This window comes from Salvelinus namaycush, chromosome 20 (genome assembly GCF_016432855.1).
Source record: "Salvelinus namaycush isolate Seneca chromosome 20, SaNama_1.0, whole genome shotgun sequence".
Taxonomy (NCBI): domain Eukaryota; kingdom Metazoa; phylum Chordata; class Actinopteri; order Salmoniformes; family Salmonidae; genus Salvelinus; species Salvelinus namaycush.
Genome location: NC_052326.1, coordinates 25,423,227 through 25,442,683, shown reverse-complemented (window position 1 = coordinate 25,442,683; position 19,457 = coordinate 25,423,227). Strand labels below are relative to the sequence as shown.

At 43.5% G+C, this 19,457-nt stretch overlaps 1 protein-coding gene across 1 annotated transcript in view; it reads right to left on the bottom strand.

Annotated features, from left to right (window-relative positions):
• LOC120065724 (protein Wnt-4a-like) overlaps positions 1 to 19,022 on the bottom strand; it is a 26,256-nt gene extending 7,234 nt beyond the window's left edge. Inside the window, exon 1 of the mRNA XM_039016813.1 lies at positions 18,946 to 19,022. Coding sequence (XP_038872741.1) covers positions 18,946 to 19,022 — 77 coding nt within the window. The remainder of the gene's footprint in view (positions 1 to 18,945) is intronic.
• Positions 19,023 to 19,457: the final 435 nt, after the last annotated feature.

Genomic DNA, 19,457 nt, shown 5'->3' with positions numbered 1-19,457 from the left:
TGTGTGTGCGTGTGCGTGTGTGTGCGTATGTGCGTGCGTGTGTGTGTGTTTCTCATGGGGTTGGGTTAAAAGCAAAATACGCATTTCAAAATATGCATTTCCAAGAAAACTAACAATACATGATTATTCTTAGAGAAACTCCAGGCCCATGTATATACCAGCAGCATGGATGACTCTGTACCACCACTCTCTGAGCTAGTATGATATGATGACCTGGGATAACCTCTGCTGGACTGGAGTCAGCAGACACACTTGCAGAACCCAGTCTGGCCTGCAGAGGGCAGCCTGATCTCAGTCTCCTCTCAGGAGTCTCCCCTGAGGCACAGAGGCAGCACAGCCCAAGGCCCAGACCATCAACAGCCAGACAGAAAAAGTTTATCCTTTCAGGTTTCAACCAAGAAGCTTAGGCTGCTCTGAGACGTAGACAACATAACATAATTTCTTGGCAGCCATGTTAGTGCCTTCCAGGCAATGTTCTTAAAGGACTGACTCTGACAAAAACAAACTCACGGTCTGCACCCGACAGCAAATGTGTTTCATCAGAAAACTATGTCAACATTTTACGGAAAGGGGCAAGGATACATTTGATAAGCAATAATTTTGAGCCTGATTGTCAGTAGAGAAAATGGGTGCATCTCAATAATGTAGTGGTTTTCTCTCATCTTCTTTCTTCAGTTTGCAGTGAAATTAAAGAACTGGTTCTGGTTGGCTTCTTTCATGATGGCTTAACTTTTCTTATGTTATCAGACTATTTTGACTATTAAGATGTACTCCATAGGAGTCTATGGGAATCTGTGCAGCTGTTGTGGCTACAGTATATTACAATACAGTACAAATTAAATATACAACAAGGACATATTTCAATAGTAATTGAAATGACCATCATAACAATCTCAGCAATATGATGCAGATGAGGATGAAAATGTCATGGAAAGGAAAGGAAAGAGGAGGAGGAGGAGATAGGAGTGTGACACTGTTTACTGTTTTCTTTTTTGCAGTTACATATTTATTTTGAAGGGGGATTCTTGCTTTGAGATTGACTATTTGTCTTGAACTGTTCTTGGATTGGATTTTGACTTCCTTATTAACATTGGACATTGAGACTTTGGTTAGGATTATATATGAACTTTATTTTGGGACTATCATTGAAAGAAGGTGAATTGTTTATTTTGATTTAAATCTAATTGGTTACAATTTACTCATCTTTGCTCACGTCATATCAATGTGTCTGCTATGCTTTGGTTGCTCTCATATTGACACAGTATTTATTTGAACTTTCAAATGGTATCTTAGTTTGTGATCCAAGCTGATTGTTGCAGGATGATGCATAGAGAAGAGCTGGTTGTTGCAGGGGGAGGGTATAAAGAAGAGCTGGTTGCTGCAGGGGGAGGGTATAAAGAAGAGCTGGTTGTTGCAGGGGGAGGGTATAAAGAAGAACTGGTTGCTGCAGGATGATGCATAGAGAAGAGCTGGTTGTTGCAGGGGGAGGGTATAAAGAAGAGCTGGTTGTTGCAGGGGGAGGGTATAAAAAAGAGCTGGTTGTTGCAGGGGGAGGGTATAAAGAAGAGCTGGTTGCTGCAGGATGATGCATAGAGAAGAGCTGGTTGCTGCAGGAGGAGGGCATAGAGAAGAGCTGGTTGCTGCAGGAGGAGGGCATAGAGAAGAGCTGGTTGTTGCAGGATGATGCATAGAGAAGAGCTGGTTGCTGCAGGAGGAGGGCATAGAGAAGAGCTGGTTGTTGCAGGAGGAGGGCATAGAGAAGAGCTGGTTGTTGCAGGATGATGCATAGAGAAGAGCTGGTTGCTGCAGGAGGAGGGCATAGAGAAGAGCTGGTTGTTGCAGGGGGAGGGCATAAAGAAGAGCTGGTTGCTGCAGGAGGAGGGCATAAAGAAGAGCTGGTTGCTGCAGGAGGAGGGCATAGAGAAGAGCTGGTTGCTGCAGGAGGAGGGTATAAAGAAGAGCTGGTTGCTGCAGGAGGAGGGCATAGAGAAGAGCTGGTTGTTGCAGGATGATGCATAGAGAAGAGCTGGTTGCTGCAGGAGGAGGGCATAGAGAAGAGCTGGTTGTTGCAGGATGATGCATAGAGAAGAGCTGGTTGCTGCAGGAGGAGGGCATAGAGAAGAGCTGGTTGCTGCAGGAGGATGGCATAGAGAAGAGCTGGTTGCTGCAGGAGGAGGGCATAGAGAAGAGCTGGTTGCTGCAGGAGGAGGGCATAGAGAAGAGCTGGTTGCTGCAGGAGGAGGGCATAGAGAAGAGCTGGTTGCTGCAGGAGGAGGGCATAGAGAAGAGCTGGTTGCTGCAGGAGGAGGGCATAGAGAAGAGTTGGTTGCTGCAGGAGGAGGGCATAGAGAAGAGCTGGTTGCTGCAGGATGATGCATAGAGAAGAGCTGGTTGCTGCAGGAGGAGGGCATAGAGAAGAGCTGGTTGCTGCAGGAGGAGGGCATAGAGAAGAGCTGGTTGCTGCAGGAGGAGGGCATAGAGAAGAGCTGGTTGCTGCAGGAGGAGGGCATAAAGAAGAGCTGGTTGCTGCAGGAGGAGGGCATAGAGAAGAGCTGGTTGCTGCAGGAGGAGGGCATAAAGAAGAGCTGGTTGCTGCAGGAGGAGGGCATAGAGAAGAGCTGGTTGCTGCAGGAGGAGGGCATAAAGAAGAGCTGGTTATTGCAGGGGGAGGGTATAAAGAAGAGCTGCTTGTTGTTGCAGGAGGAGGGTATAAAGAAGAGCTGCTTGTTGTTGCAGGAGGACGGTATAAAGAAGAGCTGGTTGTTGCAGGGGGAGGGTATAAAGAAGAGCTGGTTGTTGCAGGAGGAAGGTATAAAGAAGAGCTGGTTGTTGCAGGGGGAGGTTATAAAGAAGAGCTGCTTGTTGTTGCAGGATGATGCATAGAGAAGAGCTGGTTGTTGTTGCAGGAGGAGGGTATAAAGAAGAGCTGGTTGTTGCAGGGGGAGGGTATAAAGAAGAGCTGGTTGTTGCAGGAGGAGGGTATAAAGAAGAGCTGCTTGTTGTTGCAGGAGGAGGGTATAAAGAAGAGCTGGTTGTTGCAGGGGGAGGGTATAAAGAAGAGCTGGTTGTTGCAGGAGGAAGGTATAAAGAAGAGCTGGTTGTTGCAGGGGGGGGTATAAAGAAGAGCTGCTTGTTGTTGCAGGAGGAGGGTATAAAGAAGAGCTGGTTATTGCAGGAGGAGGGTATAAAGAATATGGAAAAGGAAGAGGAAGAGGGAGACAAGGTGGATGAGATTAGTAGAGGGAGGAAAGTAGAAGGAGGAGGGATGGAAAAGACGAAGGAAAGGAGGGAGAGGAGAGGAGATAGTTGGATAGATGCAGAGGAGATGGGCTGAGCTGAGGAGAGGAGATAGTTGGATAGATGCAGAGGAGATGGGCTGAGCTGAGGAGAGGAGATAGTTGGATAGATGCAGAGGAGATGGGCTGAGCTGAGGAAAGGAGATAGTTGGATAGATGCAGAGGAGATGGGCTGAGCTGAGGAGAGGAGATAGTTGGATAGATGCAGAGGAGATGGGCTGAGCTGAGGAGAGGAAGAGGAAAAAAAGAGATGTGAGAGGAGGTGGGGGAATGAGGAGTGAGACAGAGGAGGAGAGAGAGGAAAGAGGAAGTTCATCCAGTCGGGTCCAGTAGTCGGGTCAAACCAACAAACAACAGCAACACTCGCTCAGACTGACTCTACAAGTGAACTCTGACCTTAACAACACCTGAACCCTGGCCTTCACTCTCGGCTGCTGATGTTTGTATACACAGTCTGACTTAAGCTAAACCCAGAACCCATTATGGCTCCTGTGAAGCAGGGAAATTGTGTACAGTGGGGTCCGGAATTATTGACACCCTTGATAAAGATGAGCAAAAATGACTGAATGACTGTATAAATTATAAAATTCAAATGCTGAGGTATATTATATACCAACAAAATGGGGGAATTATAGTATTTTCTACTACTATAATTGCTCAGAGAAATATATTTTGTTTAAACACTAATAGTTTTTTCCCTTCTAATTATTGACGTTTCTTTCCAGTACCTTTTAATACCTAATCCTGTGATGATAACGGCACTGAGCCATTTCTAAAATGTTTTACGAATTGGGGAACACATTGGGAGAGATCTTAGACCATTCCTCCATACAGAATCCTTGATATCTTTATTGGGTTTTGAGTCTGGAGACTGAGACGGTCATTGCAAAATGTTGATTTTGTGGCCAATGAACCATTTCTTTGTGGATTTTGATGTGTGTTTGGGTTATTGTCTTTGGGCCAAGTTTCAGTGTCCTGGCACAGGCATGCACCATCCAGAGGACAAGTGTCTTTACTAACATTTTCAACCTCTCCCTGACCCAGTCTGAATTACCTGCACGTTTCAAGCAAACCACCATACTCCCTGTGTCCATGAACACCAAGGCAACCTGTCTAAATGGTTACCGCCCAGTAGCACTTATATCTGTAGCAATGAAGTGCTTTTGAAAGACTGGAAATGACTGACATCAACACCATCATCACAGAAACCTTTGATCAACTCAAATTTGCATACCGCCCCAACAGATCCACAGATGATGCAATCTCTATTGCACTCCACACTGCCCTTTCCCTCCTGGACAAAAGGAACACCTACGTGAGAATGCTGTTCATTGACTACTGCTCAGCATTCAACACCATAGCGCCCTCCAAGCTCACCACTAAGCTAAGAACCCTGGGACTGAACACCTCCCTCAGCAACTGGATCCTGGACTTGAAGGGCCCCTCAGGGGTGCATGCTCAGTCGTGCGTGGCCGCACACGACTCCAACACCATCATTAAGTTTGCCGACGACACGATGGTGGTAGGCCTGAACACCAACGATGATGAAACAGTCTATAGGGAGAAGGTCAGAGACCTGGCAGTGTGGTGCCAGGATGACAACGTCGCCGTCAACGTCAACAAAACGAAGGAGCTGATCGTGGACTACAGGAAACGGAGGGCCGAACATTCATGGTCCAAACACACCAAGACAGTGGTGAAGAGGGCACGACCACGCCTCTACCCCCTCAGGGGGCTGAAAAGATTTGGCATGGGCCCTCAGATCCTCAAAAGGTTCTACAGCTGCACCATTGAGAGCATCTTTACTGAATGCATCACTGCTTGGTACTGCATGGCAACTGCTCGTCACCTGACCGCAAGGTGCTACAGAGGGTAGTGCGTACAGCCCAGTACATCACTGGGGCAGAACTCCCTGCTATCCAGGACCTCTATACCAGGAGGTGTCAGAGGAAGCTCTAAAAATTGTCAAGGACTCCAGCCACTCAAGTCGTAGACTGTTCTTTCTGCTATCGCAACTACCCCAACTTCCTTGTAACCCTGTATATAGCCTCGTTATTGTTATTTTATTGTTTTACTATTTCCTTTTTTATTCAGCAAATATTTTTCTTACATTTTAAAGTGGCAATACAGTGCCTTTGGAGAGCATTCAGACCACTTGAAATGTTCCACATTTTACTACGTTACAGCCTTATTCAAAAATGTATTAAATTGAAAGGGTAAACTGTTTTTTATTTACATAAGTATTCAGACCCTTTGCGTTGAAACTCAATATTGAGCTCAGGTGCATCCTGTTTCCATCGATCTTCCTTGAGGTGTTTCTACAACTTTATTGGAGTCCTCCTGTGCTAAATTCAATTGATTGGCCATGATTTGGAAATGAACACACGTGTCTGTACAAAGTTCCACAGTTGACAGTGCATGTCAGAGCAAAAACCAAGCTATGAGGTCGAAGGAATTGTCCGTAGAGCTCCGAGACAGGATTGTGTCGAGGCACAGATCTGGGTGAAGGGTACAAAAACATGTCTGCAGCATTGAAAGTCCCCAAGAACACAGTGGCCTCCATCATTCTTAAATGGAAGAAGTTTGCAACCACCAAGGCTCTTCCTAGAGCTGGCTGCCCGACCAATCTGGGCAATCGGGGGAGAAGGGCCTTGGTCAGGGAGGTGACCAAGAACCCAATAGTCACTCTGACAGAGCTTAAGAGTTCCTCTGTGGAGATGGGAGAAATTTCCAGAAGGACAACCATCTCTGCAGCACTCCAACAATCAGGCCCTTATGGTAGGGTGGCCAGACGGAAGCCATTCCTCAGTAAAAGGCACATGACAGCCTGCTTGGAGTTTGCCAAAAGGCACCTAAAGACTCTCAGACCATGAGAAACAAGATTCTCTGGTCTAATGAAACCAAGATTGAACTCTTTGGCCTGAATGTGAAGCGTCACGTCTGGAGGAAACCTGACACCATCCCTACGGTGAAGCATGGTGGTGGCAACATCATACTGTGGGGATGTTTTTCAGCGACAGGGACGGGGAGACTAGTCAGGATTGAGGCAAGATGAACGGAGCAAAGTACAGAGAGATCCTTGATGAAAACCTGCACCAGATCGCTTAGGACCTCAGACTGGGCGAAGGTTAACCTTCCAACACATCAATGACCCTAAGCACACATCCAAGACAACGCAGAAGTGGCTTCGGGACAAGTCTCAATGTCCTTGAGTGGCCCAGCCAGATCCCGGACTTGAACCCGATCGAACATCTCTAGAGAGACCTGAAAATAGCTGTGCAGCAACGCTCCCCATCAAACCTCACAGAGCATGAGTGGATCTGCAGAGCAGAATGGGAGAAACTCTCCAAATACAGGTGTGCCAAGCTTGTGGCGTCATACCCAAGAAGACTCAATGCTTTAATCGCTGCCAAAGGTGCTTCAACAAAGTACTGAGTAAAGGGTGTGAATACTTATGTAAATCTGATATTTCCGTTTTTTATTTGTAATAAATTTGCAAAAATGTCTAAAAACCTCTTTTTACTTTGTCATTATGGGGTATTGTGTGTAGATTGATGATGATTTTGGGGGGATTTTTGATCAATTTTAGAATAATGCTATAACATAAGTGTAACGGCTGTCCTCCTCCTCTTCGGAAGAAGAGGAGGAGTAGGGATTGGACCAAAGCGCAGCGTGATAATTTGACATAAAGAAGTTTATTAAAGTAAAGACGAAAACCGAAAAACACTTCAACAAACTACAAAATAACAAACGAACGTAGACTGACCTAAAACATGTGAACTTACATATAACGAAGAACGCACGAAAAGGTACAGACTACAAACAAACGATACAGTCCCGTGTGGTAACATATACGGACACAGGAGACAACCACCCACCACAAACAATGTGAAACAACCTACCTATATATGGTTCTCAATCAGAGGAAAACGTAAACCACCTGCCTCTGATTGAGAGCCATACAAGGTCAATTAACACTGACACTTAACATAGATACACAAAACATAGAATGCCCACCCCAACTCACGCCCTGACCAACTAAACACATACAAAAACAAGAGAAAACAGGTCAGGAACGTGACAATAAGAAAATGTGGAAATAGTCAAGGAGTCTGAACACTTTCCAAAGGCACTGTATGTAACTTTTTGAGCGACCCGACAAAATACATATAGAAATGTGAGTTATAGGTCTATTATTCCATTTGAAAGTCTAAGAAGCATTAGATCTGTTCTATCTGCACTATTTCTATGCTTCCCGTTTTTAAGTTTTGTTCGATGGTACAGTGATTGTCTACACTATACTAGCTTATTTTGTCAAATAAACTGAATTTAGGCAAATTACTAGAGTTTTAACAACCAGGAAATGGTGGAGTGACTTCTGCATAGCACAACTTTAACACGGTATTGTTGGGAATGGGTTCGTAAGTAAGCATTTCCCGGTAAAGTCTACACCTGTTGCATTCGGCACATTTGATCAAAACATTTAGATTTAGATTTATTTGATTTGACTGTGGCTAAATGTCCTGGTACTGGGTAAAGTTCATGATAACGTTGACCTTAACAAGGGCCCCAGGACCAGAGGAAGCAAAATAGCCCCACAACATCAAATATCCACCACAATATTTTACAGTAGGTATGGGGTTATTTTCTGCTCATGCATTTCAATGCCAAACCCACCACTGGTGTGATGGCCAAAGAGCTCTATTTCGATGTCATCCAACAAATGTAAACGTCTGGAGTTTGCTAAACAGCATTGGCACTTGGATTGGAACCGGTGCTTTGGTCAGATGACATGAAAATAGAGCTCTTTGGCCATGCACACCAGTGGTGGGTTTGGCATACACATGAGAATGTATGAGCAGAAAATAACCTCATACCTACCGTAAAATATGGTGGTGGATCTTTGGGAATCGTCCCAATGGGTTCTCCAATTCATCAAATATTTTAGAAAAAGGCTCAGTGCCGTTATCCTCGCAAAATGGAGCATTCAATATAGCTCAGTATTTTGAATTATTTATTTTATACAGTCATTTTTGCTCATCTTTATCAAGGGTGTCAATCATTTTGGACCCATCTGTACATGTACAGAGACACTGGATTGGATCTAAAGGAAATGCTTTTGCCATATGACAGAGGGTGTAAGTACACCATTTAAATACATGCATAATGTGATGCCAGAACATGAGTTTAGTCTGTCCAGATATAACTTACTGGTCCGTTTGCAAAAACAAACCCATCCTGTTTCAAAAAACATCTGAAATATGGTCAACATACAGTGCCTTCAGAAAGTATTCATACCCCTTGACTTATTCCACATTTTGTTGTGTTACAGCCTGAACGCAAAATGGATTGAATATGTATTTTTTTTACCCATCCACAAACAATACCCCATAATGATGAAGTGAAAACATGTTTTTAGAAATGTTTGCAAATTTATTGAAAATGAAATACAGAAATATCTAATTTCCATAAGTATTCACACCCCCGAGTCAATATTTTGTAGATGCACCTTTGGCAGCGATTACAGCTGTGAGTCTTTCTGGGCAAGTCTCTAAGAGCTTTACACCTGGAGTGTACAACATTTGCCCATTATTATTTTCAAAACTCTTCAAGCTCTGTCAAATTGGTTGTTGAACATTGCTAGACAACCATTTTTGGGTCTTGACAAAGATTTTCAAGTAGATTTAAGTCAAAACTGTAACTAGGCCACTCAGGAACATTCATTGTCTTCTTGGTTACCAACTCCAGTGTATATTTGGCCTTGTGTTTTAGGTTATTGTCCTGTTAAAAGGGAAATTAATCTCCCAGTGTCTGTTGGAAAGCAGACTGAACCAGGTTTTCCTCTATAATTTTTGACTATACAGTACATAGCTCCATTCCGTTTCTTTTTTAACCTGAAAAATTCCCCAGTCCTTAATGATGACAAGCACACCCATAACATGATGTAGCCACCACAATGCTTGAAAATATGGAGAGTGGTAGTCAGCAATTTGTTGTAATGGATTTGCCCCAAACATAACACTTTGTATTCATGACAAAAAGTTTATTGCTTTGCCACATTTTTTGCAGTATTACTTTAGTGCCTTGTTGCAACAGGATGCATGTTTTGGAAGATTTTGTATTATGTACAGGCTTCCTTATTTTCACTGTGTCAATAAGGTTAGTATTGTGGAGTTACTGCAATGTTGTTGTTGATCCATCCTCAGTTTTCACCTATCACAGCTATTAAACTCTGAGTTAAGAAGTAAGCCTGTATTTGTGTAGTGACTGGGTGTATTGATGCACCATCCAAAGTGTAATTAATAACTTCACCATACTCAAAGAGATATTCAATGTCTGCTTTTCATTTTGTTTTACCTATCTATCAATAGGTGCCTTTTTTTGCGAAGGATTGGAAAACATCCCTGGTCTTTGTGGTTGAATCTGTGTTTGAAATTCACTGCTCGGCTGAGGGACCTTACAGATAACTATATGTGTGGGGCACAGAGATGAGGTAGTGAAGTTATTTATAATAAGGGTTACATGGATAAAATCGGACCTTTCTGAAATGAAAATGGATGGCCCTCCCTTCAGCAAAATATATTTGACCTAAATCCTCCCTGAATGCTTAAAAAAAGTGACCCTTCCCTATACCTAAAATAATAGCCAGAGCCTTAGATATGCAGTTTTAGAAAGTTATTTGTCCTGTAAGCATTACATGTCAACACGGGAATTTTGATAGTGCACAGGGCTGCGGGCCAGAAGGCTGTGGGTTCGCAGACCACCATGGACAAGAGTAGGCTTGGCAAGATCGCTTTTGTAGTAAAATCATTGCATGAATCTAGTATCATATTTGCAGGTCCGAGAAAAAATTGCCTTTTATAACACATTTCATGCAATTCTATGTCATTTTACATATTAGCGGAATATTTTTTTAATACCACACAAATTACCGAAATTACAGGCTAAGAATGGACAGAGAGATAGGCCTGTGTTCATATTATCATATTTCTCCAATGCCAAGTTGTTTGCAATGAAACTGTCTCAAATAATTTAATCTGAGATGCCATTAGGAATCTGAGCATGGTACTTTCAAAAGTTAGGCCTACCTTTCCTCTCCAGACAGAGTAGGCCAACCTTTCCTCTCCAGACAGAGTAGGTCTACCTTTCCTCTCCAGACAGAGTAGGCCTACCTTTCCACTCCAGACAGAGTAGGCCTACCTTTCCACTCCAGACAGAGTAGGCCTACCTTTCCACTCCAGACAGAGTAGGCCTACCTTTCTACTCCAGACAGAGTAGGTCTACCTTTCCACTCCAGACAGAGTAGGCCTACCTTTCCACTCCAGACAGAGTAGGCCTACCTTTCCACTCCAGACAGAGTAGACCTACCTTTCCTCTCCAGACAGAGTAGGCCTACCTTTCCACTCCAGACAGAGTAGACCTACCTTTCCACTCCAGACAGAGTAGACCTACCTTTCCTCTCCAGACAGAGTAGGCCTACCTTTCCACTCCAGAGTAGGTCTACCTTTCCACTCCAGACAGAGTAGACCTACCTTTCCACTCCAGACAGAGTAGACCTACCTTTCCTCTCCAGACAGAGTTGGCCTACCTTTCCACTCCAGACAGAGTAGACCTACCTTTCCACTCCAGACAGAGTAGACCTACCTTTCCACTCCAGACAGAGTAGGCCTAACTTTCCACTCCAGACAGAGTAGACCTACCTTTCCACTCCAGAGTAGGCCTACCTTTCCACTCCAGACAGAGTAGAACTACCTTTCCACTCCAGACAGAGTAGGCCTACCTTTCCACTCCAGACAGAGTAGGCCTACCTTTCTACTCCAGACAGAGTAGGTATACCTTTCCACTCCAGACAGAGAGGGCTACCTTTCCACTCCAGACAGAGTAGGCCTACCTTTCCACTCCAGACAGAGTAGGCCTACCTTTCCACTCAAAACAGAGTAGGCCTACCTTTCCAATCCAGAGTAGGCCTAACTTTCCACTCCAGACAGAGTAGGTCTACCTTTCCTCTCCAGACAGAGTAGGCCAACCTTTCCTCTCCAGACAGAGTAGGTCTACCTTTCCTCTCCAGACAGAGTAGGCCTACCTTTCCACTCCAGACAGAGTAGGTCTACCTTTCCTCTCCAGACAGAGTAGGCCTACCTTTCCACTCCAGACAGAGTAGGCCTACCTTTCCACTCCAGACAGAGTAGGCCTACCGATGCAGAAAAATGTCAGCTCTAACTGCTGGCTACTCTTCTTCCGTGGTTTAACCCAACAAGAGAAGGTCACAAGTGTTTCGCTAAAAGCCGTCTGGGTTTAAACATCTTCTATTGTACAGAAAGTAAATAGCTTAATCAATTGATAGTGACAGAATTAGATTACTTCCCAAGCAAAGTCAGCCTCTGAATGTCAAAGAAACTAAACAATGATCACCCCATATGCACCGGTCATGTCTTTCCCAGGTATTGCCCAGCTTGTTTCTAGCATAAAGCATCACGGACCAAAGCGCTGTTATGGCCTAGACCACTTTATATAATCGGATCCATTTTATTTTCATCAAAATCTTAAGCTAATATGGGGTAGGTCTGTGCTTTTTGCCATTTAAAAAAATAAAAGGTAGGCCTATGGTATACCCTCTCATACCCCCTCAATTTGAGTCTTGGTTTTAAAGGAAAACTCCACCCATAAACTATCTTTTGGTGTTTGTTTCATTAGTCCATTGTTGACATAGTCCCAAAATGTTTTGCATGTTATCAATCAAGTTTTCAAGATATGTAACTTTCCAAATACAGAAATTTGGCCCATATGATGCATTTTACATCATATGATGTTGTGTTTTGCATCATAAAATGTTAAATGCATCATACGGGCCAGATTTCCTGAAATCTTAAATGCTGACATGCAAAACATTTTGGGACTACAGCATATCAACAATGGACTAATGAAAAAAATATAAAAATATAGTTTTGGGGTTGAGTTTTCCTTTAACTTAACAGTCTTTCACTGACACGGAGGTAGGCTATTTAAATAATGCATGGTGGGTGGACGAATTGATCAATCTATGGACATAGCATCCTATAGCCTAATTTCCTCTGTCAAACAAGTAAGCCTACCTCTGACTTCTTAAATAGGAAGAAACCTTTGATTCTCCTCCTGAAATGCCACTGTAGCTCTACACAGCACAGCCATTGGTTAAGCAGCACACAAACGGTTTTGATCCGTAAGAGCAGAGCAGGCCGGGGCTCAGGGTTGGAATATCAATTGCAGTGTGTAATGCAATCTAGTTTTATTTACACCATCCTAGCAGCTATCTTAGAAATATAACTTTTCTCTGTGCTTCTCTGAGCATGCATTTCGTAGCCTATCACATATATATCTGTGATGCATGATATCACCTTTAGGCTACGGATAAAACAGTTTGAGACCACACTATGTAGCCTATAGGCGCAATTAATATTGAGCGCCCAGTGGAGAATCAGAGATGAGGGGTGGCATCGGGCACACATCGATATATAGCCTAATAAGTAACGAATTCTAAAACAATGAGAAATATTGAAATTGAATTAATTACAAATTACATGACCCTCCCTTGCACTACATTTAAAAATACTAAACCCTCCCCTTGACTAAAATTGAAAAAGCATGACCCTCCCCCAGGTAACGATTCTGTACATTTTTATCCGTCCCTAATTACTGCATTATTTGACGTTTGTCCAAATTGGATTTTATCTTTGACAGAATCGTCGATTTATGACTTAGGAGTCATTTGTTCTATTCTATTCTTCTCCCTGGCAGGAACATAACTCTATTCTAGTGCAGCATTGGATGCATGGTGAGATCCATGATCCTCTTACTAAAACCATACAGAGCGAGCAGGAGGGAGGCGACAGTCTATTGTTTAAGTCCCTATCTAAATTTGTGACGAATAACGCTCAAAATAGCTCTCATGCCTCTCATACCATACACACCACGTTCCAAGCTAGCCCCTTATTGCAAAACTCTATGATGCATGATGCAGACAAGCACACACACACACACACAGACAGACAGACAGACAGACAGACAGACAGACAGACAGACAGACAGACAGACAGACAGACAGACAGACAGACAGACAGACAGACAGACAGACAGACAGACAGACAGACAGACAGACAGACAGACAGACAGACAGACAGACAGACACGTACGTACACGCACAGAAAGAGAGACAAAGAAAGAAAGCATGCTGAAGAGGGTAAGAATGACCCTAATTGCTAATGAGGGCTGGGGTTTGGTGGTCTAATGTGCAGCCAGGTCACCCATGATACAAGTCAGTATTCGACAATAATCCATGTCTGAGGATGTCGTGAGATGATGTGGAAACTGGCCACTAGGGGCAACAGAGTGCTGTTACCTTCAAGTAGGTTTTGGTTCTGCTGGGGCATTGTGGATGGGAATGACCGAGGGGCGTAAGCATCTGCCTCTGATTCCAAAGGTTGCAAGTCCAAATCCAGTGATAGTTTTAAGCTTATCCCAAACCTTAACGCTTACCTTAACCTGTCGGGGGTCAATGCCTAACCATAACATTTTGGAGTTAATGCCTAAACTTAACCATAACCATAAAAATGTGGCGTTAATGCCTAAACTTAAACACTTTTAAATTTGAAATTTGGAAGAACTTCAGAATTTGATGTTTGAGAAACATGGATCAATGTCTAATTCTGACATGAGACTGTGAGAGCTAGTTTCTAATGTATGTACATTATGCCTGTGCTTGTGTGTGTGTGTGTGTGTGTGTGTGTGTGTGTGTGTGTGTGTGTGTGTGTGTGTGTGTGTGTGTGTGTGTGTGTGTGTGTGTGTGTGTGTGTGTGTGTGTGTGTGTGTGTGTGTGTGTGTGTGTGTTAGCGATGGGGTCATGGTGTTGGCAGTCTGTTATTTTTAGGGTGAAATGTGCTCTAATGGAGACAGCAGCAGAGCAGGCACCAGATAACGCATACAAATACACTCACAAACTCAATACACTCACAAACACACGCATATTGACACAAACACACACACAGAGAGAGAGAGAGAGAGAGAGAGAGAGAGAGAGAGAGAGAGAGAGAGAGAGAGAGAGAGAGAGAGAGAGAGAGAGAGAGAGAGAGAGAGAGAGAGAGAGAGAGAGAGAGAGAGAGAGAGAGAGAGAGAGAGAGAGAGAGAGAGAGAGAGAGAGAGAGAGAGAGAGAGAGAGAGAGAGAGAGAGAGAGAGAGAGAGAGAGAGAGAGGAGGCAATACAAGCCACCTCCCACCTGGTGCGTTAATCCTCTGGCCCCAACAGGTCAAGACCACTTTGTGTGTGTGTATGTGTTTCATCAGACATCCAACTTCTGCCATTTCCCTTTCTATTCTTTTCTCTCCCCATCGCGCTCTTTAATTGTCTCCTCTCTCTCTCTCTCTCTCTCTCTCTCTCTCTCTCTCTCTCTCTCTCTCTCTCTCTCTCTCTCTCTCTCTATCCTCTCTCTCTCTCTCTCTCTTCCTCTGGTATCTATGTTAGCCTGTGTTAGCCGTAGTGTATTAGTGTGAGCAGGAGGGGGTCTGGGGACAGGACGCTGACAGGAGGACATGAATGTGACAACCTGACTACAGCTTCATCACCACTTCGTCACTGCTGGTATTTGTGTTTGCAGTGTGTTTGCAGTGTGTGTGTGGTGTGTTATGTATGTGTGTGTGTGTTTGCAGTGCAAGGCGCCACAGTGTAGCGCAACGCCAAGGTCCCTGCTTTCTCTGGTTACTCATCAGCTGTCATCTCTTTATCGCCTGCCTGACACACTGACCATGCCTATAGTCTATTTTATACACACACACCACTGCTGCTCCAAGCTTCGAAACCCTCGGCAGACATGCTAGAGCATCCTGAACAGTTTTATCATTTGACAGAGTGAATATTGGTGGTGCAAAGTAAAAACCTATTTTTTATCATAACAGACTAAGTTCAATATTTATTTGTCTTTGAATGTATACATGCGTATCAATATATCCGCTTTAACATACAACTGTATATTCTCATTTGGTTTTATGACAGCACATAATTTCAAATACATTTGTAAAAATTAGCAGGTTCATGGTCCACATGGTTCAATAATCACTGACATTGGTCCTCAAAGGCTAATGCGCTTTACTCAGTTAATGTGTAGCTAGGCCTATTCCTTAAAAGTATGGGATCCTGCCAAGCAATTGTCTATGAAAACACTGTATGGGTGTTAAAAAAACAATCATAAACTGGTGGTTCAAGTCCTGAATGCTGATTGGCTGACAGCCATGGTATATCAGACCCTATACCACACATATGACAAAACATTTATTTTTAGTGCTCTGATTAGATTGGTAACCAGTTTATAATAGCAATAAGGCACCTCGGGGTTTGTGGTATATGGCCAATATACCACGGCTAAGGGCTGTATCCTCGCATTGCGTTGTGCCTAAGAACAGCCCTTAGCAGTTGAATATAGGCCATATACCACACATCCCCGTGACTTATTGCTTAATTATTCAACGGGCTTGACATTTCAAATTCAATGAGCAATCTAAAACAAATAGGCGAGGATTATGATATTCTCCCCAGGGCCAATTCACGATGTTGAGTAAATAAATTAAACTGAAGCAACAAACCAACACATGTAGGCCGAACCCCTGCATTCCCTTTGACAAACGCCAGAATTCTGTCAATTAGGCTATATGATGACGCGCATAATCCACACACACACACACAACCTTTCTGTCTCTCTCTCTCTCTCTCCCACACACACACACACACACAAAGAGGATCCAGCTGTTTACCGGCTCGGAGCTGGAACCCTTCGAGCCGCGCGCAGGTGCAACAGGGAAATCGCTCGCGCCATAGGATAGGAGAAAGAGAACGAGAGGAGGGCGAAAAGAAGGTGTTGACCGACAAAACTAATGAACAGTAGTAGTATACTGCAGGCCCGTCAGCCCCGTTTCTAGAGAGGCATTAGGAGTATGACTCAGCGCTCAGTAGCCGATGAGTGGTTTAGAGAGGGAAATTGAAATTCACACGGGATATTAGGCAATAAGAAAATGAGTTAGGGTAAAAACAAATAGTTCACTCAACAGTGTTCCAGTCGAACTGGGAATTGCATCATCGCTTATCCAAAATTATATCGCTCATTTTAAACATTCATGAGATTTGGCAGGCGTATTATAGCCTAAACAAATTGTATGCTAAATTGTAATTAGCTGATTCTTCCCCCCCATTTTTTTTCATGGTGCTATGTTGTTTTAAAGAACCAAAAAGGAAAAGTCATGCAATAAGGGTATAGGCTACCTATCCAAAAATAGTGTTCAATAGAATGACAATGTTAGAATAGCCTATATTGTAAATAATTGTCTGACACCTGTGATGACATGAATCAGCATAGCTAAACACAGAAACACTTTGATATACTTGGAAATCATGATGACGTCAGACCATTATGCATCAGACCATTATGCATTTTGTCGTAGTACTACACAGCTGATACCAAAAATAAACTAATCATCGAGTTTTGATCATTTGAATCAGCTGTGTAGTGCTAGGGCAAAAACCAAAACGTGCACACCTTGGGGTCCCGAGGACCGAGTTTGGTAAACGCTGCATTAGACCATTCTATGATCTATCGCCTGTAATTGACTACAGGCCTTTTCGATTTCAGCAAAGAACAAGACGAGTATGTAAAAGATAATTCAAATCACCATGAGAAAAATGCTCTGCGTTAGCAGACACAATTTGGAGATAAATAGGCCTATGCGGTGAGCCATAACAAGTTGAACATGTTTCAGAAAAAAAACTAAATTAAACTGGAAGTCTACTACAAAATTTGGTAACATAATCTAAATCGACCATTTTATCGAAAACATCTGTTTTTCGTTAAATAATGGCTAAATACGATGTTCTTATTCAACGAACCTGCATACCAGACATTGATACGAATATAACTCCTTGGAAAATAATGATTCCAGCATTATGCTCTGTTGCTCGATATAATCTATACGATCATATTCGATTCATTCATTAGATATGGATAGTTTTGTGTGAATACAGATCCATAAAATTATATGCCCATCATATTGATGCCAAAATTAGACTATTACCTTCGAATTGAAAAACTCGAATAAAATCTATAGATTAATGAACATATACTTTCAAAATCTACTTGACCTATCAAATATTTGCAATATAGTCTTGGCCTATAAACTTGCTTTTTAAAAACATTTATCTTCAGTGAATTTTCACATGATCTGACCTCCAGAGAATTTTCCTCTGCAGTATTTGTTCTGAGCCCTGTTTCCCCTCTCCTTTCCTTGTGCTGCTCCCAGCTGACAGGTCTCCTGTACCGGGAGAATGGAGAGGGGGGTTGAGGCTGCTTGGTTCAGGGCTGAGGGGGAGAAGTGCACATGCTCCTGGTCGATCCCGCAGACAGAATAATCATATTTAGCAGACTAGCAGAGAGGGTTTTCACTGCGCGTGGAACATGTCTACACACGTCCGCGTTCTGCTCTCTCGCCACACCTTGAGTCCAAAAACACGAGCTGCCCTCAAACCCTATAGCACAATTAATAATCAACTAGCTATGTTTAACATAATAATACAGGTTCAATGTATGTATAATTTGATGACATTGTAATGCATTTGGCTACTAAATGCACTCATCAATGTATTAGCAATTTATCAATGCATAATGCAAGATTGAATGGTGGTTATGCTATATAAACTCTAATAATCATAATAATTTGATAAGGCTATCCTCATGTCCACAGAGCCCATTTCTGTCAACATATACGATATTATATTCACCAGTTATACGATACAAACACTAATCATTGAAATAAAAATGCTAGTCACACGGTATTTAAATTATAAAAAGAAGGACAGTAAAACCCAGAGCTATTGCTTAGCTCTCTCTCTCTCTCTCCGTCTCCCTTGAGGTATGCAGACCCACCTAACCACCTCTGAGAGCAAGCACGCACTTGTGACCGAACAGCGAGGCTCGTGCAGCGGGGAGAAATGGGCAATAATGTGCAATGTGCTCATAGTGTAGTTAGTCTGGCCCTAGTCACTTACTCAGTGTAGGCTACCCTGCACATTGCAGGTCCCAGGGGACAACTGAGACTGACAACTAATGGGGTTTTTACCTTGACAAATAGCCTATAACGGAATTGGGCCTTGCACACTCAGATGCACTGACACTGGCAGCTTCATCGAGGTAACAGGCAAGGTGAGATATTATTCTTATTTGACTGACAGGTGCAGAAGACCAATTATAATATTGTTATACAATTGTTAGCCTATAGCCTAACAGTCGAGTGGATGAGTGGAGTGGTTGGGTTAACAACGACAGGGCATTGAGCTGTGACACTACGGACACAGAGATCACAGAGACAGGGACAGGCAGAGACAGAGAAAGGGACAGACACAGGGACAGCATCGTGATAATGACAGGAACAGGGGAAATGTGAGGTTTGGGATGGTTTGAAGAGAGATGGAGGAAGATATTTTGGGAAGAGTGGAGAGAGTAGTGAAAGTGCAGACTGGTCAGGTTTAGGGATGGGGTGTGGAGGCGAGGGAGAGGAGGTGGGCAGAGAGTGGAGGGAGGCAGAGAGGGGAAGATGCAGAGAGGTGAGAGAGGAGTTGGAGTCCGTAAATTTCACTTACAGCCAGTTACTGGCGTTGGCCGAGAGCAGCGCGAGGAAGAGCATCAGCAGGGACCGTAAAACATATTCCGCGGTCATCGCGAGTGCTACCAGGAGAGAAAAATCCCAAAGAGAGTTGAAGTAATCCACAGAAAGTATGGCAGGGATCTCTGCCACGCGCTCCCAGGGGGAGGGACGAGAGCTGGCGGCGGTGGTCTAGTGAAGTACTGGAGATACGTGGGACCCCGTTAAATACAGTTAATCCATCATCACACATCCACAGAGATCAACCGGAGAGGCGTGAGACTCGCAGCTGTGTCACCCGGTCCGTTCGTCTCCTGCTCTCTCTCCACAGAGAGAGAGAGGAAAAGATGGGAGGATAGGGAAAAGAGAGGATGCTAAAAATACACAGAAATTATTTTTTTCTGTGTCACGGCGCCAAACTCGGGAAGGCTGGGACTGAATTGGAACCTTCTTATTTCACGTGTTTACTCTCGTTCCTGTTTTCGCGTTAACACCACCGGGCGCGCAATG